This window comes from Coregonus clupeaformis, chromosome 24 (assembly GCF_020615455.1).
Source record: "Coregonus clupeaformis isolate EN_2021a chromosome 24, ASM2061545v1, whole genome shotgun sequence".
NCBI classification, from domain to species: domain Eukaryota; kingdom Metazoa; phylum Chordata; class Actinopteri; order Salmoniformes; family Salmonidae; genus Coregonus; species Coregonus clupeaformis.
Window position 1 is genome coordinate 17343262 of NC_059215.1, and position 27296 is coordinate 17370557.

At 46.7% G+C, this 27296-nt stretch overlaps 1 protein-coding gene across 4 annotated transcripts in view; it reads left to right on the forward strand.

Annotated features, from left to right (window-relative positions):
• Positions 1–27296, forward strand: part of LOC121537904 (formin-like protein 3) — an 83574-nt gene that overhangs the window by 27159 nt on the left and 29119 nt on the right. For 3 of the 4 annotated variants that reach the window (XM_041845548.2, XM_041845546.2, XM_041845549.2), the window contains exons 2-8: positions 12997–13080; positions 13323–13480; positions 16951–17034; positions 20132–20278; positions 21241–21349; positions 21594–21670; positions 26466–26559. In XM_041845548.2, the coding sequence (XP_041701482.1) occupies positions 12997–13080; positions 13323–13480; positions 16951–17034; positions 20132–20278; positions 21241–21349; positions 21594–21670; positions 26466–26559 (753 nt within the window). The remainder of the gene's footprint in view (positions 1–12996; positions 13081–13322; positions 13481–16950; positions 17035–20131; positions 20279–21240; positions 21350–21593; positions 21671–26465; positions 26560–27296) is intronic. The other variant, XM_041845550.2, reaches the window with a different exon arrangement.

The following is a 27296-nucleotide window of genomic DNA, read 5'->3' on the forward strand; positions in this document are numbered from 1 at the left end:
TCTCTCTCTCTCTCTCTCTCTCTCTCTCTCTCCTCCCTCCCCCCCTCCCCCCCTCCCTCCCTCTTTAAGCTGACTTGTTATTGCCTCCCGCCCGCCTCCCCCTTCGCTTACTCTTTCCGACCGCTTTTGCGTGAGTAGTTGATTTGTGTCTGCATCTGTAAGACAGAAAGGGAATTAGAGAGCGAGAGAGAAAGAAGGTCAAAGGTGAGCAGAACTGTCTGCCGCCATGACCTCACCTCAGACAGCAATCTAGAAAAGTATTCTATAGTGTGTATTGCACATGCTCAGATCTAAGGGCATTTCACACAACTGAGCCGGACCAACATGTACTGAACTGTCCTGGTTACGCATCGACCATCGTTGCTGAAAGCGTGCTAAAAAAATTCTGCTGTACTAGTGTTTATTGCATTTCCCCAGACCCTAGACTCACCATTGAAACTAGCTCTTGTGTCCCATGATTACAATGGAAGCCTAATCATTAGTCCCATTCTGGTCCTTGTGTCCCATGATTACAATGGAAGCCTAATCATTAGTCAGATACTTCTGGTGATAATAGAACTGCTATAGCTGGTCAGGTTGGATCATAGACAGTATGAGAACAAAAGCCTTGCCACAGACCTGTTTGTTCTGTCCTGCCAACTCCTACAGTCATTGGCAAAACAGCACAAAGAGATCTGGGACAAGGCTATGAGAATACATGTTGGATGTGTAGTGAATTAGGGAAGTGTTGTTACCAGGCTCAGGCCCTGTGTGTGCCTCTCGGGATCAATGGGATACATATTATCACTGCCCACTGGCTATTGTCCTGCAATATGCTATTGGAAAAAATAGCTCAAATGTCAAAGGATGGGAATGGCACTGACTTCACAGAATCAAAACAAAGCTGTGTTTTCACTCCTTGGTCAAGCAGGCCGATCAATCTCAGGTCAAACAAGAAATGCCGTTTGCAGGGGAGATGTGGTGGGCAGAGTGGAACGATCACATTTTTGGAGTTTCTTTCTGCATCACTGTATTTTTCCTTCCTTATTCCAAAACACTCAGGAGAGGTACTACCTCTGTTGGAGTAGTGTTATTTCAAGAGTAAAAAAAAGTACTACTTTCTTAATACTTTCCATAGCTTCTTCTTGTAAACACAGGAAGTAGAAAGTCAAATTAAGTTAGCTAAATTGGGTTATGTTGCTCCAATTACCAGATTCTACCTTGAGGGGAAACATCCTCTCTGTCTCTGTGTGTGTTGCAGACAGCAGTCAGAGGGCCCGGAGAGGCAGGAGGAACACTGTCGTAGTCGAGTCGTTGTCGTAGTCAAGTAGTCGTCCTACTCTTGTCTGTCCTGCTTTTAAAGCAACACTAAACTGCTGCATACTCATACACCTGTATGTACACACACACACACAAACATGCAGGTGTACACCACAGGAGGTTGGTGGCACCTTAATTGGGGAGGATGGGCTGGAGCGGAATGGGTGGAATGGTATCAAATACAGCAAACACATGGTTCCCATGTGTTTGATGCCATTCCATTTGCTCCGATGCAGCCACTATTATGTACCGTCCTCCCCTCAGCAGCCTCCACTGACGTACACACACACCTGTGTATGTACTCCCCATATTGTAACCATTAGGGGAGATGTAAACAAGCCTGAACATGGAGCTGTTTGGCTTTTCATTTTCATTGAAGAGATCACAGGACCAAAGAGTAGATACATACAGTTGAAGTCGGAAGTTTACATACACCTTAGCCAAATACATTTAAACTCAGTTTTTCACAATTCCTGACATTTAATCCTAGTAAAAATTCCCTGTCTTAGGTCAGTTAAGATCACCACATTATTTTAAGAATGTGAAATGTCAGAATAATAGTAGAGAGAATGATTTATTTCAGCTTTTATTTATTTCATCACATTCCCAGTGGGTCAGAAGTTTACATACACTCAATTAGTATTTGGTAGCATTGCCTTTAAATTGTTTAACTTGGGTCAAACGTTTTGAGTAGCCTTCCACAAGCTTCCCACAATAAGTTGGGTGAATTTTGGCCCATTCCTCCTGACAGAGCTCGTGTAACTGAGTCAGGTTTGTTGGCCTCCTTGCCCGCACATGCTTTTTCAGTTCTGACCACACATTTTCTATAGTATTGAGGTCAGAGCTTTCTGATGGCCACTCCAATACCTTGACTTTGTTGTCATTAAGCCAATTTGCCACAACTTTGGAAGTATGCTTGGGGTCATTGTACATTTGGAAGACCCATTTACGACCAAGCTTTAACTTCCTGACTGATGTCTTGAGATGTTGCTTCAATATAACCACATAATTTTCCTTCCTCATGATGCCATCTATTTTGTGAAGTGCACCAGTCCCTCCTGCAGCAAAGCACCCCCACAGCATGATACTGCCACCCCCGTGCTTCACGGTTGTGATGGTGTTCTTCTGCTTGCAAGCATCCCCCTTTTTCCTCCAAACATAACGATGGTTATTATGGCCAAACAGTTCTATTTTTGTTTCATCAGACCAGAGGACATTTCTCCAACAAGTACGATCTTTGTCCCCATGTGCAGTTGCAAACCGTGGTCTGCCTTTTTTATGGCGGTTTTGGAGCAGTGGCTTCTTCCTTGCTGAGCGGCCTTTCAGGTTTTGTTGATATAGGACTCTAGGAGACAGAATGCGTCTCCTTCCTGAGCGGTATGATGGCTGCGTGGTCCCATGGTGTTTATACTTGCGTACTATTGTTTGTACAGATTAACGTGGTACCTTCAGGCGTTTGGAAATTGCTCTCAAGGATGAACCAGACTTGTGGAGGTCTTTTTTTTTATTTTATTTTTATTTATTTCACCTTTATTTAACCAGGTAAGCCAGTTGAGAACAGGTTCTCATTTACAACTGCGACCTGGCCAAGATAAAGCAAAGTAGTGCAATAAAAACAACACAGAGTTACATATGGGGTAAAAAAAAAAAACATAAAGTCAGAAATACAACAGAAAATATATATACAGTGTGTGCAAATGTAGCAAGTTATGGAGGTAAGGCAATAAATAGGCTATAGTGCAGAATAATTACAATAGTATTAACACTGGAATGCTAGATGTGCAAGAGATTATGTGCAAATAGAGATACTGGGGTGCAAAAGAGCAAATTAAATAACAATATAGGGATGAGGTAGTTGGGTGGGCTAATTTCAGATGGGCTGTGTACAGGTGCAGTGATCGGTAAGGTGCTCTGACAACTGATGCTTAAAGTTATTGGGGGAGATAAGAGTCTCCAGCTTCAGAGATTTTTGCAATTCGTTCCAGTCATTGGCAGCAGAGAACTGGAAGGAATGGCGGCCAAAGGAGGTGTTGGCTTTGGGAATGACCAGTGAGATATACCTGCTGGAGCGCAGACTGCGGGGGGGTGCTGCTATGGTGACCAATGAGCTAAGATAAGGCGGGGATTTGCCTAGCAGTGATTTATAGATGGCCTGGAGCCAGTGGGTTTGACGACGAACATGTAGTGAGGACCAGCCAACAAGAGCGTACAGGTCACAGTGGTGGGTAGTGTATGGGGCTTTGGAGACAAAACGGATGGCACTGTGATAGACTACATCCAATTTGCTGAGTAGAGTGTTGGAGGCTATTTTGTAAATGACATCGCCGAAGTCAAGGATCGGTAGGATAGTCAGTTTTACGAGGGCATGTTTGGCAGCATGAGTGAAGGAGGCTTTGTTGCGAAATAGGAAGCCGATTCTAGATTTAACTTTGGATTGGAGATTCTTTATGTGAGTCTGGAAGTTGAGTTTACAGTCTAACCAGACACCTAGATATTTGTAGTTGTCCACATACTCTAGGTCAGACCCGTCGAGAGTGGTGATTCTAGTCGGGTGGGCGGGTGCTAGCAGCGTTCGATTGAAAAGCATGCATTTAGTTTTACTAGTGTTTAAGAGCAGTTGAAGGCTACTGAAGGATTGTTGTATGGCATTGAAGCTCGTTTGGAGGTTTGTTAACACAGTGTCCAATGAAGGGCCAGATGTATACAAAATGGTGTCGTCTGCGTAGAGGTGGATCTGAGAGTCACCAGCAGCAAGAGCGACATCATTGATATACACGGAGAAAAGTGTCGGCCCAAGAATTGAACCCTGTGGCACCCCCATAGAGACTGCCATAGGTCCAGACAACAGGCCCTCCGATTTGACACACTGAACTCTATCTGAGAAGTAGTTGGTGAACCAGGCGAGGCAGTCATTTGAGAAACCAAGGCTATTTAGTCTGCCAATAAGAATGCGGTGGTTGACAGAGTCGAAAGCCTTGGCCAGGTCGATGAAGACGGCTGCACAGTACTGTCTATTATCAATCGCGGTTATAATATCGTTTAGGACCTTGAGCGTGGCTGAAGTGCACCCGTGACCAGCTCGGAAACCGGATTGCATAGCGGAGAAGGTACGGTGGTATTCGAAATGGTCGATGATCTGTTTGTTAACTTGGCTTTCGAATACTTTCGAAAGGCAGGGCAGGATGGATATAGGTCTGTAGCAGTTTGGATCTAGAGTGTCACCCCCTTTGAAGAGGGGGGATGACCGCGGCAGCTTTCCAATCTCTGGGGATCTCAGACGTTATGAAAGAGAGGTTGAACAGACTAGTAATAGGGGTTGCGACAATTTCGGCGGCTAGTTTTAGGAAGAAAGGGTCCAGATTGTCTAGCCCAGCTGATTTGTAGGGGTCCAGATTTTGCAGCGCTTTCAAAACATCAGCTGTCTGAATTTGTGTGAAGGAGAAGCGGGGGGGCATGGGCAAGTTGCAGCAGAGGGTGCAGAGTTGGTGGCCGGGTTAGTGGTAGCCAGATGGAAAGCATGGCCAGCTGTAGCAAAATGCTTGTTGAAATTCTCGATTATTGTAGATTTATCGGTGGTGATAGTGTTTCCTAGCCTCAGTGCAGTGGGCAGCTGGGAGGAAGTGCTCTTATTCTCCATGGACTTTACAGTGTCCCAAAACTTTTTGGAGTTAGTGCTACAGGATGCAAATTTCTGTTTGAAAAAGTTAGCCTTTGCTTTCCTGACTGCTTGTGTATATTGGTTCCTAACTTCCCTGAAAAGTTGCATATCGCGGGGGCTATTTGATGCTAATGATGTACGCCACAGGATGTTTTTGTGCTGGTCAAGGGCAGTCAAGTCTGAGGAGAACCAGGGGCTATATCGGTTCTTAGTTCTGTATTTTTTGAATGGGGCATGTTTATTTAAGATTGAGAGGAAATTACTTTTAAGGAACAACCAGGCATCCTCTACTGACGGAATGAGATCTATATCCATCCAGGATACCTGGGCCAGGTCAATTAGGAAGGCCTCTCGCTAAAGTGTTTTAGGGAGCGTTTGACAGTGATGAGGGTGGTCGTTTGACCGCGGACCCGTTACGGACGCAGGCAATAAGGCAGTGATCGCTGAGATCCTGGTTGAAGACAGCTGAGGTGTATTTAGAGGGTATATTAGTCAGGATGATATCTATGAGGGTACCCATGTTTAAGGATTTAGGGTTGTACCTGGTAGGTTCGTTGATAATTTGCGTGAGGTTGAGGGCATCTAGCTTGGATTGTAGGATGGCTGGGGTATTAAGCATATCCCAATTTAGGTCACCAAGCAGTACAAACTCAGAGGATAAATGGGGGGCAATCAATTCACATATGGTGTCCAGGGCACAGCTGGGGGCTGAGGGGGGTCTGTAGCAAGCGGCAACAGTGAGAGACTTATTTCTGGAAAGGTGGATTTTTAGAAGTAGAAGCTCAAACTGTTTGGGCACAGACCTGGATAGTATGATAGAGCTCTGCAGGCTATCTCTACAGTAGATTGCAACTCCACCCCCTTTGGCAGTTCTATCTAGACGGAAAATGTTATAGTTGGGGATGGAAATTTCAGAATTTTTGGTGGCCTTCCTGAGCCAGGATTCAGACACTGCTAGAACATCAGGGTTGGCAGAGTGTGCTAACGCAGTGAATAACTCAAACTTAGGAAGTAGACTTCTGATATTTATGTGCAAGAAACCAAGACTTTGCGATTACAGAAGTCAACAAATGATAGCTCCTGGGGAGTAGGAGTGATACTGGGGGCTACAGGGCCTGGGTTAGCCTCTACATCACCAGAGGAACAGAGGAGGACTAGAATAAGGATACGGCTAAAGGCTTTAAGAACTGGTCTTCTAGTGCGTTGGGTACATAGAATAAAGGGGGCAGATTTCCGGGTGTTATAGAAAAGATTCAGGGCATTATGAACAGACAAGGATATGGAAGGATATGAGTAAAGTGGAGGTAAACCTAAGCGTTGGGTAACACTGAAAGAGATAGTATCTCTAGAGGCATCAATTGAGTCGGTCTGTGAGTGTATGGGTGGAGGGACAAAGGAGCTAACCAAGGCAGGTTTAGCTAGGCTGGGGGGTCTACAGTGATATAGTACAATTAGAAATAACCGAAACAACAATAAACTAACCATGTTTGGGCTGAGGCTAAACATAAACAGGATGTAGTACCGTAAAAGGAACAGTCCAGCAGATATCAGCTGTATAGCTGAGTTATCATAAGGTCCGGTGGTGAAGCGCTAGTGAGTAAGAGGCCACGGCTAGCGTGTGCCACGTCCGTTTTGTTGTAGCCAGCTGGTAGCGATGAATCCGGAGTTAAAGGTCCAGTGATTCAGTGATGCCGGCGGAAAAAAACTGATATGTTCTGGGTCGATAACACGCAGTGCTGACTGGCGAATATCCGGTGATCAATGTCCAGTGATTAAAATTAATCCCGCGGAAAAAAATCAAATGTTCTGGGTAAAACACCGCTAGCTGTGGCTAATAGCAAGTAGCTAGTTCAGTTTAGTGAGTAAGCGTGTGCTAACGGGCCAGGGCTAGCAGATGGATGGAATCTTCGTGGTTACGTCGTAACCACATCAGACGACTTCGTCGGCAGACCAGTCGTGCAGGATCGGCGGGGATCCGTGTCAATACTAGGTGGTCCCGTCCGGTTGATAGAGAGGTAGATAGCCGGGAGATGGGCCCAGCTCAGGTTGATTAGCCAGACCACAGCGTCCGTCCTGTTGTAGCCAGCTGGCAGCGATGAATCCGGAGCTAAAGGTCCAGTGAATCAGTGATTCCGGCGGAAGAACTGATATGCTCTGGGTCGATAACGCGCTGTGCAGACTGGCCGAATATCCGGTGATCAATGTCCAGCGATTAAAATTAATCCCGCGGAAAAAAATCCAATGTTCTGGGTGAAACACCGCTAGCACCGCTAGCTGTGGCTAATAGCAAGTAGCTAGTTAGCTGGCTAGCTAGTTTCAACTGGAGATTCTAGATTCTAGATAAAAGGTAAGTCAATAATAGAATCCGTTCCACATTGAGTGAGGCGGGTTGCAGGAAAGTATATTTTGTAGAAGGATGAAAAGTCTGATAGGGAAACATGTACGAAAAATACAAAAAACTGGGTATTTACAGGCTATTTACAGACACACGACAGAAACAGAACTGCACTACTTCGCCATCTTGGATTCCTTGGCTGATTTCTTTTGATTTTCCCATGATGTCAAGCTAAGAGGCACTGAGTTTGAAGGTAGGCCTTGAAATACATCCACAGGTACACCTCCAATTGACTCAAATTATGTCAATTAGCCTATCAGAAGCTTCTAAAGCCATTACATCATTTTATGGAATTTTCCAAGCTGTTTAAAGGCACAGTCAACTTAGTGTATGTAAACTTCTGACCCACTGGAATTGTGATACAGTGAATTATAAGTGAAATAATCTGTCTGTAAACAATTGCTGGAGTTACGTGTGTCATGCACAAAGTAGATGTCCTAACCGACTTGCCAAAACTATAGTTTGTTAACAAGAAATGTGTGGAGTGGTTGAAAAACAAGTTTTAATGACTCCAACCTAAGTGTATGTAAACTTCCGACTTCCACTGTATATTGCTGTTAACTGTTTGTTTTTCTTTGTAAGGTTAATGTTTGGAAAATTAAAACATTTTCACAAGAATCAAAACAACTATGCCATGCCCCCTTGCTTTAATACTCTCCATTGAGATAGAGATAGAAGAGTGGAAGGCCATGGCCCATCTAGCTGACTGAGACTTATTAATGATGCTATTTAGGATTTAAACTAATAACTCCGATAAAGGATGCTCTCTCTCTCTCTCTCTCTCTCTCTCTCTCTCTCTCTCTCTCTCTCTCTCTCTCTCTCTCTCTCTCTCTCTCTCTCTCTCTCTCTCTCTCTCTCTCTCTCTCTCTCTCTCTCTCTCTCTCTCTCTCTCTCTCTCTCTCTCTCTCTCTCTCTCTCTCTCTCTCTCTCTCTCTCTCTCTCTCTCTCTCTCTCTCTCTCTCTCTCTCTCTCTCTCTCTCTCTGTCTGTCTGTCTGTCTGTCTGTCTGTCTGTCTGTCTGTCTGTCTGTCTGATTGGTTTTAAGGCCAGTGGACAGCAGCATTAGATTAGGGGAGTAGTGAACCCTGCTCTATGCATCAGTGGCGGTCAGTGCCGTTTATGATGAGGGAGGACTTTTTTTTTCTCCATAAGAATGGCCTTATTTCTATTACAGCATGTTGGATGACTGTCATTCATATTCCATTCACCCAGTTCAATGTAACATCGATAGGTTTAGGCTACTACATGATACTAGAATTTTCCCTATACCCATCATGAGGTTGCTACAACCTAACCTATGAATGAAAGTTTACAACGTAGGTGCACACAGGTCGAGTGAAACATTTGAGATGACAGACAGTGACACATGGACAGACAGTGACACATTCAATACCGCCTTGCACACTCTTGCCTGCATCTAGCTTATCTAGGGTGTAAACATTAGTCCAACAGCAAACGAGAGTTTCTATTGGACAAATTCAGGTATTTTTATCGCTGTTTCGTTTGCTTTCTTTTAAGAAACGTAAGAATCGGCTGAATGAATACACCCCTGATCATAGCAGCCACGTTTATTCATTCTAGCCTCTACGCACTCTCCTCCTCTCACCTTTTCCCTTTGTTTGTGGACTTCAATGAACAACACATCAGCTGTATGTGACCAGGCGAAAAAACCTTTCCAAGCCAAACCATATCATAACCGCTACACAGAGCCTACATCGTTGTCCCCATATTAGCTAAAGTAACGTCCTAGTCAACATAGCTAATAGAACTAATGCGTTAGTAAACCCGCTACAATCATGCAGTAACGTTACAGTGTATAGTCTGTAAGCAGTTACACCGGCGGGCCGTGGTGGCAATAAATTAATAAAGCCAAAAGCTTACCTTGACTTGGAAGAGCTCCAGTGTTGTGTTGGATAGTCATAGTCAGCTAGCTAACTTAGCATCCCTCTGTTTGAGCCGGGTGTTTGAGTAACTAAACTAGCCAGCTTCATTTGCTAGTTAAGTAAGTGAAACTGAAAGTGAATTATTTTTACGAAATCTCTCTCTCTCTCTTGCTTCTCCTTCATTTTTGAAGAAATTAATTTGTTGAAAACTGTTCAACTATTGTCTTTCTCTATTAGCAGATTATTTCACTTATAATTCACTGTATCACAATTCCAGTGAGTCAACTACTCACCACATGTTATGCACTGCAGTGCTAGCTAGCTGTAGCTTATGCTTTCAGTACTAAATTCATTCTCTGATCCTTTGATTGGGTGGACAACATGTCAGTTCATGCTGCAAGAGCTCTGATAGGTTGGAGGATGTCCTCCGGAAGTTGTCATAATTACTGTGTAAGTCTATGGAAGGGGGTGAAAACCAAGAGCCTTCTAGTTTTTGTATTGAAGTCAATGTACCAAGAGTAGGATGGAAGGTAGCTGTCCTCCGGCTAAACCATGGTGCTACCCTACAGAGTGCTGTTGAGGCTACTGTAGACCTTCATTGCAAAACAGTGTGTTTTAATCAATTATTTGGTGACGTGAATATATTTAGGATAGTTTTTCAATGTTTTACCATTTTTATTTTTATGAAATTCACTGAGGAGGATGGTCCTCCCCTTCCTCCTCTGAGGAGCCTCCACTGCTATGCATGTATTATGCCCCAAGGGTCTTTCTTAATTACACAGCTAGCTGGGGCTGGGACTGAGACTGGGGCTGAGGCTGGGGCTGGGACTGAGACTGGGGCTGAGCCTGGGGCTGAGCTGAGCTGAGCTGGGCAGCAAACCAAAGACAAATGAGTTCTGGGCTGAGGCTATAGCCTGGTCCCAGATCTACACAGCTAGCTGGGGCTGAGGCTGGGGCTGGTGCTGGAGCTAAGGCTGGGGCTGGTGCTGGAGCTAAGGCTGGGGCTAAGACTGGGGCTAGGGCTGGGGCTGAGGCTGGGGCTGGGGCTGGGGCTGAGGCTGAGCTGGGCAGCAAAACAAAGACAAATGGGTTCGGGCTGTAGTCCACTTAGCAAACATAAGTAGTTCTCCAACAAGGCCCATACGTACTCCCCCCAAGAAGCTGACAGAAGTCGTAAACAACATTACTGTACTGTACTGGTGGTAACGCACAAGTGTCATCAGCTTTGTTTGTTTTGTCTGAGAGTCTGAAATATTTCTAGTTGAACTGTACTGTTGACTATTTAACTTCGTGGTCAGTTTCCCAATGTGTTTCTGACATTTGGAATAAATGAGAGGCAGCTCACACATCAACAGTCCTACAGAGAGAGAGAGAATGAGAGAGAGAGAATGAAAGAATGAGTGAGAGAAAACTGTGTGGTAAATAACATTCTCCCCCAAGAGAGACAAGCGGGGGAGGAAAGAGAGACTGAGTGAGAGAGAGAATTTATAGCAAATTTGTAACCATTATAAACAGGACGCATTCCTTGTGTAGCCTAATTCTGGAGATCTGGAATGCTCAGCATCTGTGTTTTTTCTGAGCTGTGTGGGTTTTGGAAGGCAGAGGCACTATATCCCCTATATAGTGCACTGCTTTTGCCCTATGAGCCCTACACTAGCGAATACGGTGCCATTTGGAAGGAAATGTCTTGTCAAAGAGCCCTAATGTAACATATTCTCACTGATCTCTTCACTACAGTCAGGCCCGAGGGTCCAATATAGTTCTCAGATACTTTTTGTTGTTGGTTGAATTATCTTTCTTAATTTTTAGAGTCTTTCCGTTTCAGTTATTTTCTTTAATCTTGTATTATTTTTCTTATTTTTTTAAAGAAAATGTAACTAGTTCTTTGTAGACGTTCAAAGGATCAATGATTATAGTTGCTGTTTCTGTCAATGTGGTTTTAGAGTTTAAACAAAGAGTATGTAAGTCTGAGTCAATGTTACCCTTCCTCAGCAGTAGCCTGGATATCCAGACTGTTTGTTTCACTACTGAGTCAATGTGATTCAGTGATTCAGGCTACCTCAGCAGTACTCCACAGCACAGAAGCAATGTGCCGAAGTCCTCATTCATCACCTCAGACAGTCAGTCCAACATGATTCATGCTGTACATGCTGCTGATGGAAAGATCCAATCACCCCACTGCACTGTGGAAAATAAATTAAAATACACTTTATATGTGATATTCCACTGCTATGAATCATTGTAGGGATATGAATAGAAAGGCATAGGAAAGTCCATGGGGCATGATGACACCCCACATGCTGGTGTTACTAATAGAATGGTTTATTGGTTCGTTGATACATTTAATCTTGTACACATTCACAGCTAAAAGCTGAATTGCAGTATACTTGCTACTAATGGTTAAAGGGTCCAGAGGATCATGAATAGACTGGGTTGTGATCTGTTAAAGCTCAGTTAGTGTGGCTCTGTCTCTTTCTGCAATTCCTCTCATCCTATCTCCTCACCTCCTCAACCGTACTGGAGGTCTCTCACCTCAGCTCCTCCAGTGCATTTTGAGAAGGAGGCGAGGAGAGAAAATGCAAGAAGGAAAGATGAACGAGGAAAGATGATTTGAGAAATTGCCTGTGTGTGTCAGGAGGAGAGGCCGGGTGAGGCCAGGGGTGAGTTATACAGGTCAAGCTGACAGGCAGTTTGTGGTGTGTGTGTCTTTGTGGGTGTGTGTTGGTGCGTGTGTGTGTGTTTGTGCGCGTATGCTAGTTTACGTGCGTGACCGCGTGTGTGCTCTGTATGTGGGCTGTAAAATGGGGGGTCCTGAGTCTGAGGCTATATGAGAAAACAGAGCAAAGTCTTCATGGTCTCTTCACAGAGAAGCATTGAGGCAATCAGATACACTTGACTAGGTGGCGAGGAGCTAGCTGTAGCTAATGGCCACGTATTGTTGCACTTCCTGGTATTTAAGATATTTCAGAGTTGAACCCTGACCTCTGTTTATGGGCTCATGACTCATGGTAGGAAGTCTTTACCCAGAGGCACAGAGGCCCATGTCATATAGTCTGTGTTCTGGAACACACACACACACACTTAAACAACAAATGAGTCTAGAGCAATCATGTTGAATTACCTCATTTGAGCCATAGTATTAAAACTGTGATGTTGCCTGCCCTGTGGCTCTCAGCTCTCATGTTGTGTGTTTTTATTGCTGGATAAGTGATAGTAATAAGATAGTAATAATAGCCATTTCCTCGCTGATAGAGAGACAGAGAGGCTGTAGCCTGTATAGCCTGTGGTTAAAAAGTGCAGTGTAGTCGGACTGAAGGTTTTAGAAGCTTGTTGCGACCAACCGCAGAGGAGGGTTGCATCCCAAATTGTACCCTATTCCCTGTATAGTTCACTACTTTTGACAAAGGCCCATAGGGCTCTGGTCAAAAGTAGTGCACTATATAGGGAATAGGGTGCCATTTGGAACACAGAGGAGGGTTTTGGATGAGCTCATGCAACATGCTGCTGCAAGTCAACAGGAAGTGAGGTCATAGGCCTGTGTCACTGCCAAGGATTCGGGAGAGGACGTGTTGACCCACCCAAGGAACTAAAAGACACTAAACTGGCCTCAAACAACACAATATACTGAGGCAGGGTCATCAGCTCTGGAACGGTCATGAAATCATGAATTATGATGAAATGATCAATGAATGGTTCAACAAAGCGGTGTGAACTGATATTGCATTGGGGTGTGGCTGATGAAATCTTGTCTTGTGTTTTCAGAATTCCATGAACCTTCCTCCTGACAAAGCCAGACTCCTCAGACAGTATGATAATGACAAGAAATGGGACCTCATCTGTGACCAGGTAAACTCCTTTAAACACTACAACACATGTAGGTTACTACAAGTGAACAATCCCACACCTACACCTCTACAAACCCACACATCTAGTCTATTCAGAAACCAATAGCTATGAAGCAATGTTGATAGATTTGATAGAACCATTTATTTTTCCAGTGTAGGTTTATTCTTTACTGCATAATGATTTGAACCCTTTTACGTTGCACTGATGACTCTGTCCTCCCTCTTCCCTGTGTGTTCTACTAGGAACGGTTTCAGGTGAAGAACCCTCCTCACACCTACATCTCCAAACTACGGGGCTACTTAGACCCAGGAGTCACACGCAAGAAGTTCCGAAGGCGGGTCCAGGAATCCACTAAGGTTCTGAGGGAACTGGAGATATCACTGAGGACTAATCACATAGGGTGATGATCTATTCTCATCCCTCCCCTCCCCTCCCCTCCCCTCCCCTCCTCTCTTCTCTTCTCTTCTCTTCTCTTCTATTCTATTCTCATCTCTTGTTTTCCCCTTTAAGAAACAATTCCATGATCTCCCCTTTCAGAATGACCCTTGTTTTCCCCTTTAAGAAACAATTCCATGATCTCCCCTTTCAGAATGATCCTTGTTTTCCTCTTGAAGAAACAATTCCATGAACTCCCCTTTCAGAATGACCTTTGTTTTCCCCTTTAAGAAAGAAAGGGCCTTTCTGTCCTCTTCCTCTTCCTCTTCCTCTTCCTGTCCAAGGGACCTACAGCTTGTTTTCCTGATGCCCAGATCACTCCTAACTCCTATTGTTTTGTCCTGCCAGCCTCCCCAGCCTCCCCAGTCTTCCTCTTCACAATGCCCAGATGGTAGTCATTGTATTGTGCTGCTAGGAAAGGAATGGTCCACTCCCCCATAAAATAGTAGAGAGCAGGAAGCTTAGTTGTGTATGCCAGAGGGACAGGAAGCATGGCCGACCAACGATGAACCCTGTGAAAAACACACACACATGCACGGACATGCAGCATGGACGCACGCACACATGCACACTCACGCACGTAGGTACACAGACGCATACACATACATGCACACACACACACACATCTGTACATTTTAGTCACACACAGGTATGGACATGTACACGACACACACACACACGCAGGTCCGCGTACATACGCACACATACACAAATTCACACATATACGAAAAATACTCAGTTTGGAGAAACCTTCTCTCAGCCCCACCCTCCTCTCTGTCACCCTCACACACTGTTTAACTGATGTCATAATCAGACGTCAGACAGATACTTACTGTACCTCTGATGGGTGTGAGTTAGAGATGTCCTTTAAATCAAACTAAAATATACTCTCGTATTTAGAAGAGTTCTTTGTGATCTGTCATTGTATTCAGGGCGTGGCTCCAAGAATAAGACCTATTACATGTTTCCCTCATCAATACAAGTCTGTGTTCTGACATAGGAAAATAATGGGGATGCTATTTTCAGACAGAGGCTGTAGTTTAGTGGGTCGAATAGAGTCAGTGGAACAGAGCCATGGTTATTGCGTGTGTCCGAATCCTAGCCCCTCTCCGATTGACAAAACAATCTGAAATAGCATCTGGTTGGACAGGAAGAGAAGGTGGGGAGAGGGAGGGGAGAGAGGGGAGAGAGGGGAAGGGAAGTAGAGAGGGGAAGGGAGGAAGAGAGAGAGAGAAGGAGAGAGGGAGGGAGGGGGGCTGGTAGAAAGGAAACTGATCAAGCGCGCCTCCCCTTCCACCTCCCCCTCCTCCCTTTTACTCCTCCCTACACCCAATCTCACTGCTTCTGTCTCTTCCTCTGTTTCTCTGCTCACCTCTCTCTCTCACGCCCCTTCTCTCTCTCTCCCTCACACAATTCCACTCCCCTGTGGTTTCCTAAGGGGGGAGCAGGGGTCTTGAGGCTAAGGGGGAAGGCAGATTTAATACCGTGACTGTCAGGGGCTCCAACCTGAGCCCAGACCTCTCTCTCTCAGCCATTCCATATGCCTTCCATATTATTTCTCTCATCGCAATGGGAATTCCTTTGTTTGGACTTTCTTTTTCACCCCTCCAGGAAACTGGAATTAAATGAAGAGAAAATCTGAAGCCGTGCTCTCTCGCATTTACTTTCCGTTGCTGCCTTGCCAAGTCCTTTTTCTCTCCGCCAGGGATGTAGTGGGGGTGGAGGGGAGTGGGGGGGGACCCCATTTTGAGCAGACTTTAGTCTACAAGATGTAGACTCAAATATGTAGGCTTTTACAGCTTGCCTCTCTGTTCCTCTCGCCTGCCACTCTGTTCCTCACTGTCTCTCTCTGTTCCTCTCTGTTCCTCACCTGCCTCTTTGTTCTTCTCTGTTATTCTCTGTTCCTCTCTGTCCCTCTCATTCCTCTCTGTGCCTCTCTGTTCCTCTTTCCTTCCTCTCTGTTCCTCTCTCCTTCCTCTCTGTTCCTCTCTGTTCCTCTCTCCTTCCTCTCTGTTCCTCTTTCCTTCCTCTCTGTTCCTCTCTCCTTCCTCTCTGTTCATCTCTGTTCCTCTCTCCTTCCTTTCTGTTCCTCTTTCCTTCCTCTCTGTTCCTCTCTGATCCTCTCTCCTTCCTCTCTGTTCCTCTTTCCTTCCTCTCTGTTCCTCTCTCCTTCCTCTCTGTTCCTCTCTGTTCCTCTCTCCTTCCTCTCTGTTGCTCTTTCCTTCCTCTCTGTTCCTCTCTCCTTCCTATCTGTTCCTCTCTCCTTCCTCTCTGCTCCTCTCTGTTCCTCTCTCCTTCCTCTCTGTTTCTCTCTCATGCCTCTATGTTCCTCTCTCCTGCCTCTATGTTCCTCTCTGTTCATCTCTCCTGCCTCTCTGTTCCTATATGTGCCTCTCCTTCCTCTCTGTTCCTCTCTCCTTCCTCTCTGTTCCTCTCTGCTTCCTCTCTGTTTCTCTCTCCTTCCTCTCTGTTCCTCTCTGTGCCTCTCTGTTCCTCTCTCCTTCCTCTCTGTTCCTCTCTGCTCCTCTCTGTTCCTCTCTCCTTCCTCTCTGTTCCTCTCTGTTCCTCTCTCCTTCCTCTCTGTTCCTCTCTGTTCCTCTCTGTTCCTCTCTGTTCCTCTCTCCTTCCTCTCTGTTCCTCCCTGCTCCTCTCTGTTCCTCTCTCCTGCCTTTCTTTCCCTCTCTGTCTCTCTCTGTGCCTCTCTGTTCCTCTCTCCTTCCTCTCTGTTCCTCTCTCGTTCCTCTTTCCTGCATCTCTGTTCCTCTCTTCTTCCACTCTTCTTCCTCTCTGTCCCTCTTCTTCCTCTCTGTTCCTCTCTGTACCTCTCTGTTCCTTTCTGTTCATCTCTCTTGCCTCTCTGCGCCTCTCTGTTCCTCTCTCCTGCCTCTCTGTTCCTCGCTGTTCCTCTCTCCTGCCTCTCTATCAATCTCTCCTGCCTCTCTGTTCATCTCTCCTGCTTCTTTGTTCCTCTCTGTTAATCTCTCCTTCCTCTCTGTTCCTCTCTGTTCCTCTCTCCTTCCTCTTTGCCCAGAGTTTTTCCCTGGTCAGGTATTGTGGGGGAAACTCCTTGCCCTACTACAGATGTAGGATCTTAATTTGATCACCCAGTTGCAGGATAAATGTAACACTTGTAGTGTATTTGAGGTTTAAAAAGGCTTCTGAAGTTTTTGAACTTAGACATTTCCACTTTGACATTTCAGACTTGATATTCCCTTGTCAAGAATGTATAAACCCCTACAAAAATGTCCATTAATTATAATCCACATAATAATTCACATTTCCTTTTGCTACTTGATTATATTCCTGCTGTAGCAAACTGGCTCAAATTAAGATCCTACATCTGTAAGTTATGATCCATCACTAGCAGATAAGGGTGTGTTGGCTGCTGAATAATCTGTCCTGCTAACCTCTCTCTCCATGTCCCATGTCATCCAGGTGGGTCCGGGAGTTCCTAAACGATGAGAACAGAGGTCTGGATATCCTGGTGGAGTACCTGTCCTTTGCTCAGTGTGCTGTCATGTGAGTACACACAACCTAAGCTAAGCTTAGCATATCTTCAGAAGAGACTGGAAGTAGTTAGCTACCTAACCAGATTGGCACTGGATCCAAGAAGTGTTGATACAAACAGATAGGAGCAAAGGACACAGTCTTGTGTCTGTAAGAATGGGCAATAGCACACTGGATGGATTCCTTATAGCATTGTGTTTCTTTGAATGTGCCTGGGTGTGCTTGTAGGCCTCATATGCTGCATACTTGGCAGACTGAATGAGTGGTTCAAATCAAATCAAATGTTATTTGTCACATGCTTCGTTAACAACAGGTGTAGACTAAAGCTGTCTGCATCCTTCCCAATCCGAAACAGTTTGTGCATATATTATGACGACATTTAGTGATTTTTGTTATTTTCGTTTTGGTCTACGGCAAGGGTTTTATCGGCTATTCATGCACACAGCTGAAGTCTACGCCCCTTTGCGGTGATTGGTCAACAGCAGGGATTCTTCAATGAAGTGTTTGTTGTCATTCAAGGAGAGACGACTCGCTTTCATGCAACTTTTTTTCACTTGAGGAATACTGCACCAAACATATTAGTTAGATGTACAATTGCGTTACTAAGACGTCAAAATTAAGTACAGATTTCTTGAGTTATCTTAGATTAATTCGGACTATTTTGAGGAAGTGTATACTGGCTACGGCATCTCAAGAGGGAGAAACAGTACTGCCCTACCAAGCAAAAAGGCAGTAACTGCTAATTTGGTCGAAAATGAGTTAATGTCATTTTTGCTACATTAAATACATGCTTAATCATGTGGACAAGTATCCTGCCTCTATTGTATTGTGTTTTGGAGAAAATGGGGTCCATGTTAGCAGTAACTGCATAAGGTTACTGTGAAACCAAGGTAAATAAAAGCAATTTTTCTCAGTTCCACGCTATGAGCAGTTACTGCCTTTTTGCTTGGTAGGGCAGAGTACTATTGCCGCTTTTTTCTCGTTTTTCAAGCTAAGGTCTTTTTAGGGAGTATGAACCTAGTATGCAGATGCCTTAATAGTGAAATGCTTACTTACAGACAATGTTCCCTCTAATTTAGTTTTGGCACTGAGCAAATTTAAGGGCTGCTGAGCATAAACTTGAACGTTGTGAAAATTCTGTGCAACTTCTGGCGCGTTTACTGTGAACACTGAGGCTGTACCTGCTTTAAGTTACAGTTTTAACAGTGTGGCTATTTGATCATAATGTAGGCCTACCAGAGTAGCCTACCATAAAACAAATTGAGAAAATGCATCACATAACATTTTAACATGGAAATAGCTGTTCTATCATTCAGCCTACAGTAGCAGCCAATGTGTGGTGTTCAATGTAGGCCTACATTCCATGAGACTTTTGAAAAAAAAACATGCAGGGCTTGTCATTAACCTGTTTATCCACTTGTCCTTCAGACAAGGAGGTGACTGAAAATGTTACTGTGTTGTTTGATGCAAGAAACCACTTTACAAATGCATTATTATTCCCATACCATTATTACAGAGAAATTAACCAATTAAAAACAGTACTGTAGCAATGAGGATTGTGCAGTAAGCTATAGGCCCAATACAATTACCACCGCATATTGGCTTTGCTTGAATTGCCCTGCCAATGCATTGTTGTTCTGGCCATTCACATCGGTAATAGATCCGTTGTTGTACTTGTGAAGGACAGCTGAGTGAGCTACATTTAAATAATTAGCTTTTTATTTTCATTTTACTGGGCTGATGGTGCCTGCATCTGATGGTCAGTCTCAGTGGAGGGAGAGCAGCAGACTGAGGGTCCACCTCTCAACATCCCTCTGCTCTCCCTTTCCTCCACTGACACTGACACAAAAGGGACACCGTCTTCCAGCTGATGGCGAAACTCAAGTCGCACCTCATTATGTACAAATTCATGTTGTTACTCCTATGAACAGTTGTTCATGTTGTTACTCCTCGATATAAAAAAAGACCCAAGCCGCTAATAACATCAACACAAGCCTATAGATACACTTTCCTACTCATTCATTACTGCTGCAGTGCTTGTTGTAGCGGTGAGTGGAAATAGGAAGAACGCAAATGTTACGGCTTATACGGTGTTGAATACAAAGTGTTGACAGTGCTGAGTAAGAACTTAAACATGAACTCACTCATAAAAACAGCATCTCTTTGCTGTATTCGTTGACAGTGTCTCTCTAGACATGGTTTTAAACGTTTTGAAATCTCACAGTATCAACTTTGCTGTAGATTTATTTTATGCCTGCTACGTAACTGCAGACACGGTCATGTGAGCCATCCGATTGGCCAGCGGTAGGCCTATAGTGCACTTGATTTGCTCTCTGGGCCCGCCAGGAAGGCAGAGTTTGTGCCTTCAGACACATGAAATGGTTCAAAATGGCAACAGTTGGCCTATCTGGCGCGCAGGGCAGCTGAATCGGGTGCACCTACCGCCAACAGCCCTAGACAAAAAAAAAATAGGAACACAAGGCTTTATCTTTGGGTTTTTTACAGAAATGTTTGCCGATCGACTAGGAATGCCTTAGAGATCGACTGGTTGGTGACCACTGCTCTAGAAAGTTTAATCTCGTGCTTCTCTCTGTGGGCTGATATTTCTGTGTGGCAGTCTCAGGCTGCGCGTGCAGCTTAGAGGGAACATTGCTTACGGGTCCTTTTCCAACAATGCAAAGTTAAAGATAAAGATACAAAATGAAATAGAAATAGTGACACGAGGAATAAATAGGTTGGACTTGATTGTGAGCCACATGTCTGTGCTTTTATATTGCCATGCTGGCATATTATGGACTGGGCCTGAATGGGAATGACTGAGCCTTTCAACTCTGTGTTGCACTAAGCTTTACTGTGCAGACTTTTACTGTGCAGTTCTACTGTATAACATAACCTTTGATCTTTTACCAAGCTGCATTTCTAACCTAATCTACCTCGACCCCCTGTCTGCCCATCTTTCTTTCTGTCTTTCTATGTATCTGTCTTTCTGTTTGCCTGCCTGCCTGCCTGCCTGCCTGCCTGCCTGTCTGTCTGTCTGTCTGTCTGTCTGTCTGTCTGTCTGTCTACCCGTCCGTCCGTCTGTCTGCCTGTCTGTCCGTCCGTGGCCCAGGTTGAATTTTGAGGGTCTGGAGAATGGGGAGGAGATTTCCATGGACAAGGCTAAATCCTGGAGTAGGTCTATAGAGGATCTACACCAGAGTGGCGCTCAGCCTTTCTGCAACACGCTGGTCCGCTCTGCGCGCCAGTCTGTTCTCCGGTACGTATCGTCTGCTACTGTGTTGCTGCTGTTACTGTGCCTTGCTCCTTTAACCCTTGGCCCTGACGTATGTTAGCATGTTAGAATATCAGGTAGCCATCCAAACATATGTTAGCATGTCAGCTAGTCCTCTGCTATGATGATGATGATGATGGTGCCATGATGTTGAGCGGTCTCGGTCTGGAGAGGATGTGATAGGATAAGATGATAAGTGATGGGGTATGTGTCGTCACTCCTGAACTCATTGCAGGGGGTTGTGGGTTCATCTGTATGCTGTTACAGGTGAAGGAGCTGTTACATTGAAGGAGACAGAATGGTTGTTTTTGGCCACCTGAACTGTGCGTTTCCTTCCATGTTTGATGGTCTTCCTCCATCCAGATGTGTTCCACTATTCTGTCATGGACAGATTAGGCCCAGCTGTTCTGAGCTCCACATGTGGGCCGTCTGCCCTGTGATTCTTCATCTAGTGAGCACATCATAGCCAGTGAGAGGAGACCCAGAAGACTCTGTTTCAAAAAGCAGAAGCAGAAAAGATATAGACATGAAAACAGAGAAAAAGGAGAGCGAAAAAAAGAGAGAGACAGAAAGATGAGAGGATGTGGAGGATAGCCTGCTCTGTGACAAGCAGACATCAGCCTGGGGACAAACAGGTGTCAGGAAACCACCCAGAATGCATCAGTAACCACAGGGGCCATTTCGGGTCCCTCTGCTCTGCCAAATACTCTCCGTGACTCACGTTGAGCTTGGTGGTAGTGGAGCACAAACCCAGTAGATGCAGCCACATGACTGCCAGATACTGTACAGAAAACACACAATATGAACACACAATGAAGATGGGCTCTGACTGTTCAGATCAACCAAGAAGAATGAAGTGGAATCATAAGTTGTTGTTGTTGTTGTAGTATGATAACTAAACGTTGAATAAAAAACATGTTGTTGTTGACCTTTGCCCTCTGTTGCAGCTATGGCACAGCACCGAACAGCAAAACCATTAAGAACTCACGACTCGTGAGCCAGAAGGACGACGTGCATGTTTGCATCATGTGCTTGCGAGCCATAATGAACTACCAGGTACTGACTGGTGATATCCACTATCAAAGCAATCCCACTGTCACCAATATACAGTATAACCACAAATCACAATTCTCTCTCATTACAAAAAAGGGCAAATGCAGCCTAATTTTCTATTTAAGAGATGTCAGAGAGTCTGCTGTGGATGAGTGTGATTTTTACTGTATGAGCCACCACAGAGGTGAGTGGTGGAGTGTTCTTCTGTTTGACCACATCTTGTTCTATCTCTATTTCCTCTCTCCAGTATGGCTTCAACCTGGTGATGTCCCACGCACACGCAGTCAACGAAATAGCCCTCAGTCTGAACAATAGGAACTCAAGGTAAGCAGAACTCGGGCTGATCCTGCCTCCTTAGCTTGAGTATAGCCATTTTGAAAGATTCTTATAAAGGTTCATATGCAAACCAAGATAGTGCAGAGAGAAGCATTGTCACAAGTGAGGATGAGCCGGGGGGGGGTGCTCGGGGGGGGGGGGGGGGCTCCCACCCATCGGCTTCTCTGTAAAGTTGGGGGCTCCTACCCATCGGCTTCTCTGTGAAGTTGGGGGCTCCTACCCATCGGCTTCTCTGTAAAGTTGGGGGCTCCTACCCATCGGCTTCTCTGTAAAGTTGGGGGCTCCTACCCATCGGCTTCTCTGTGAAGTTGGGGGCTCCTACCCATCGGCTTCTCTGTGAAGTTGGGGGCTCCTACCCATCGGCTTCTCTGTGAAGTTGGGGGCTCCTACCCATCGGCTTCTCTGTAAAGTTGGGGGCTCCTACCCATCGGCTTCTCTGTGAAGTTGGGGGCTCCTACCCATCGGCTTCTCTGTAAAGTTGGGGGCTCCTACCCATCGGCTTCTCTGTAAAGTTGGGGGCTCCTACCCATCGGCTTCTCTGTGAAGTTGGGGGCTCCTACCCATCGGCTTCTCTGTGAAGTTGGGGGCTCCTACCCATCGGCTTCTCTGTGAAGTTGGGGGCTCCTACCCATCGGCTTCTCTGTAAAGTTGGGGGCTCCTACCCATCGGCTTCTCTGTGAAGTTGGGGGCTCCTACCATCGGCTTCTCTGTAAAGTTGGGGGCTCCTACCCATCGGCTTCTCTGTAAAGTTGGGGGCTCCTACCCATCGGCTTCTCTGTGAAGTTGGGGGCTCCTACCCATCGGCTTCTCTGTGAAGTTGGGGGCTCCTACCCATCGGCTTCTCTGTGGAGTTGGGGGATCCCACCCATCGGCTTCTCTGTGAAGTTGGGGGCTCCTACCCATCGGCTTCTCTGTAAAGTTGGGGGCTCCTACCCATCGGCTTCTCTGTAAAGTTGGGGGCTCCTACCCATCGGCTTCTCTGTAAAGTTGGGGGCTCCTACCCATCGGCTTCTCTGTGAAGTTGGGGGCTCCTACCCATCGGCTTCTCTGTGAAGTTGGGGGCTCCTACCCATCGGCTTCTCTGTGAAGTTGGGGGCTCCTACCCATCGGCTTCTCTGTAAAGTTGGGGGCTCCTACCCATCGGCTTCTCTGTAAAGTTGGGGGCTCCTACCCATCGGCTTCTCTGTGAAGTTGGGGGCTCCTACCCATCGGCTTCTCTGTGAAGTTGGGGGCTCCTACCCATCGGCTTCTCTGTGGAGTTGGGGATCCCACCCATCGGCTTCTCTGTGAAGTTGGGGGCTCCTACCTATCGGCTTCTCTGTAAAGTTGGGGGCTCCTACCCATCGGCTTCTCTGTGAAGTTGGGGGGCTCCTACCCATCGGCTTCTCTGTGAAGTTGGGGGCTCCTACCCATCGGCTTCTCTGTGAAGTTGGGGGCTCCCACCCATCGGCTTCTCTGTGAAGTTGGGGGCTCCTACCCATCGGCTTCTCTGTGAAGTTGGGGGATCCCACCCATCAGCTTCTCTGTGAAGTTGGGGGCTCCTACCCATCGGCTTCTCTGTAAAGTTGGGGGCTCCTACCCATCGGCTTCTCTGTGAAGTTGGGGGCTCCCACCCATCGACTTCTCTGTGAAGTTGGGGGATCCCACCCATCGACTTCTCTGTGAAGTTGGGGGATCCCACCCATCGGCTTCTCTGTGAAGTTGGGGGATCCCATCCATCGGCTTCTCTGTGAAGTTGGGGGCTCCCACCCATCGGCTTCTCTGTGAAGTTGGGGGCTCCTACCCATCGGCTTCTCTGTGAAGTTGGGGGCTCCCACCCATCGGCTTCTCTGTGAAGTTGGGGGCTCCTACCCATCGGCTTCTCTGTGAAGTTGGGGGCTCCTACCCATCGGCTTCTCTGTGAAGTTGGGGGCTCCTACCCATCGGCTTCTCTGTGGAGTTGGGGGATCCCACCCATTGACTTCTCTGTGAAGTTGGGGGCTCCTACCCATCGGCTTCTCTGTAAAGTTGGGGGCTCCTACCCATCGGCTTCTCTGTGAAGTTGGGGGCTCCTACCCATCGGCTTCTCTGTGAAGTTCGGGCTCCCACCCATCGACTTCTCTGTGAAGTTGGGGGCTCCCACCCATCGACTTCTCTGTGAAGTTGGGGGATCCCACCCATCGGCTTCTCTGTGAAGTTGGGGGCTCCTACCCATCGGCTTCTCTGTGAAGTTGGGGGCTCCTACCCATCGGCTTCTCTGTAAAGTTGGGGGCTCCTACCCATCGGCTTCTCTGTGAAGTTGGGGGCTCCTACCCATCGGCTTCTCTGTAAAGTTGGGGGCTCCTACCCATCGGCTTCTCTGTAAAGTTGGGGGCTCCTACCCATCGGCTTCTCTGTGAAGTTGGGGGCTCCTACCCATCGGCTTCTCTGTGAAGTTGGGGGCTCCTACCCATCGGCTTCTCTGTGGAGTTGGGGGATCCCACCCATCGGCTTCTCTGTGAAGTTGGGGGCTCCTACCCATCGGCTTCTCTGTAAAGTTGGGGGCTCCTACCCATCGGCTTCTCTGTAAAGTTGGGGGCTCCTACCCATCGGCTTCTCTGTAAAGTTGGGGGCTCCTACCCATCGGCTTCTCTGTGAAGTTGGGGGCTCCTACCCATCGGCTTCTCTGTGAAGTTGGGGGCTCCTACCCATCGGCTTCTCTGTGAAGTTGGGGCTCCTACCCATCGGCTTCTCTGTAAAGTTGGGGGCTCCTACCCATCGGCTTCTCTGTAAAGTTGGGGGCTCCTACCCATCGGCTTCTCTGTGAAGTTGGGGGCTCCTACCCATCGGCTTCTCTGTGAAGTTGGGGGCTCCTACCCATCGGCTTCTCTGTGGAGTTGGGGGATCCCACCCATCGGCTTCTCTGTGAAGTTGGGGGCTCCTACCTATCGGCTTCTCTGTAAAGTTGGGGGCTCCTACCCATCGGCTTCTCTGTGAAGTTGGGGGCTCCTACCCATCGGCTTCTCTGTGAAGTTGGGGGCTCCTACCCATCGGCTTCTCTGTGAAGTTGGGGGCTCCCACCCATCGGCTTCTCTGTGAAGTTGGGGGCTCCTACCCATCGGCTTCTCTGTGAAGTTGGGGGATCCCACCCATCAGCTTCTCTGTGAAGTTGGGGGCTCCTACCCATCGGCTTCTCTGTAAAGTTGGGGGCTCCTACCCATCGGCTTCTCTGTGAAGTTGGGGGCTCCCACCCATCGACTTCTCTGTGAAGTTGGGGGATCCCACCCATCGACTTCTCTGTGAAGTTGGGGGATCCCACCCATCGGCTTCTCTGTGAAGTTGGGGGATCCCATCCATCGGCTTCTCTGTGAAGTTGGGGGCTCCCACCCATCGGCTTCTCTGTGAAGTTGGGGGCTCCTACCCATCGGCTTCTCTGTGAAGTTGGGGGCTCCCACCCATCGGCTTCTCTGTGAAGTTGGGGGCTCCTACCCATCGGCTTCTCTGTGAAGTTGGGGGCTCCTACCCATCGGCTTCTCTGTGAAGTTGGGGGCTCCTACCCATCGGCTTCTCTGTGGAGTTGGGGGATCCCACCCATTGACTTCTCTGTGAAGTTGGGGGCTCCTACCCATCGGCTTCTCTGTAAAGTTGGGGGCTCCTACCCATCGGCTTCTCTGTGAAGTTGGGGGCTCCTACCCATCGGCTTCTCTGTGAAGTTCGGGGCTCCCACCCATCGACTTCTCTGTGAAGTTGGGGGCTCCCACCCATCGACTTCTCTGTGAAGTTGGGGGATCCCACCCATCGGCTTCTCTGTGAAGTTGGGGGATCCCACCCATCGGCTTCTCTGTGAAGTTGGGGGCTCCCACCCATCGGCTTCTCTGTGAAGTTGGGGGCTCACACCCATCGGCTTCTCTGTGAAGTTGGGGGCTCCCACCCATAGGCTTCTGTGTGAAGTTGGGGGCTCCCACCCATCGGCTTCTCTGTGAAGTTGGGGGCTCCCACCCATCGGCTTCTCTGTGAAGTTGGGGGCTCCCACCCATCGGCTTCTCTGTGAATTTGGGGGCTCCCACCCATCGGCTTCTCTGTGAAGTTGGGGGCTCCCACCCATCGGCTTCTCTGTGAAGTTGGGGGCTCCCACCCATCGGCTTCTCTGTGAAGTTGGGGGCTCCCACCCATCGGCTTCTCTGTGAAGTTGGGGGCTCCCACCCATCGGCTTCTCTGTGAAGTTGGGGGCTCCCACCCATCGGCTTCTCTGTGAAGTTGGGGGCTCCTACCCATCGGCTTCTCTGTAAAGTTGGGGGCTCCCACCCATCGGCTTCTCTGTGAAGTTGGGAATGAAAACCATACATCTAGCCTGGAAAAGCATGGACTGCATCCCAAATGGCACCCTATTCCTTTTTTAGTGCACTCATTTTGAGTAGGGCCAATAGGGCGCTGGTCAAAAGTAGTGCACTACAGGGAATAAGGTGCCATTTGGGACGAAGGCCTGTTATACATCCAGTGTGTTAGAGGAGTGTTTAGTATAGAGGGGATTACAGTGTTAAAGCGTGGGAGCTGATCCCTTCATAATTACCTCTTTTAGCATAAGCTCTGCTAGAGCCGTGACCAGCCCCTGCTCTCCTGCTTCTATGTGGGTGTTAAACATCAAAGTATGGATTTATGGATTACAGCTTCTCTATGTCTTCATGCAGTGCTTTAACAAGTGTTTGGAATGTATAAAGTCGATGGAGAGATGACATCTTTAAAGATTAATCTTATCAAAGTCATAGTGTGGTGGATGTGAACCACGTACAGGTGGAATACAGTGTCTTTTTTGTTTTGTCTACAGGACAAAAGCCCTGGTTCTGGAGCTGCTGGCTGCAGTGTGTCTGGTTAGAGGAGGTCATGAGATCATACTCTCTGCCTTCGACAACTTCAAAGAGGTGCAGTACAGCAAAAAATCAACAGGAAAATGCTAACAATAGTTCGTCCACCAGATCTGATTCAAATACTTTGAGGGTTTGATTGAGTGCCAGATGGGTAGGGTTTATACATTTGGGACTATTCCACTAGTTCCATTATGCCAAGCAAGCGCAATCAATAAAACAAATACTACTTGAACACAGTTCTGCTATGCAAAGCCCAAAACCCTGCTATGTCTGGGGCTATTAGTCTCATTAAGCCACCAGATGTGAGGCAACCTTGATAAGGATCATCTCCCCTTTGGGAGTGAGTGGATCACAAAGGTTTGCTTAGCCTTTCAGTTCCTAGCCTGTGTAGTCATCTAAACACCGGAACGACCCAATTACTCTGAGCAATCTGCAGAGCCCCACAGAGCCCCAATACTCTAATCAGCCACCCAGTCAAACAATGTGGGAACCAACCTAGATAGTTTGTGTGTATGTATTGGTATTGATATGTAGGCTACTTGTGCCTTAAAAAAAATATATGTTTTATTGATGTACAGTACCAGTCAAAAGTTTGGACACACCTACTCATTCAAGCGTTTTTCTTTATTTTTACTATTTTCTACATTGTAGAATAATAGTGAATAAATCAAAACTATGAAATAACACATATGGAATCATGTAGTAACCAAAAAAGTGTTAAGCAAATCAAAATATATTTAATATTTGAAATTCTTCAAATAGCTCTTGGCATTCTCTCAACCAGCTTCACC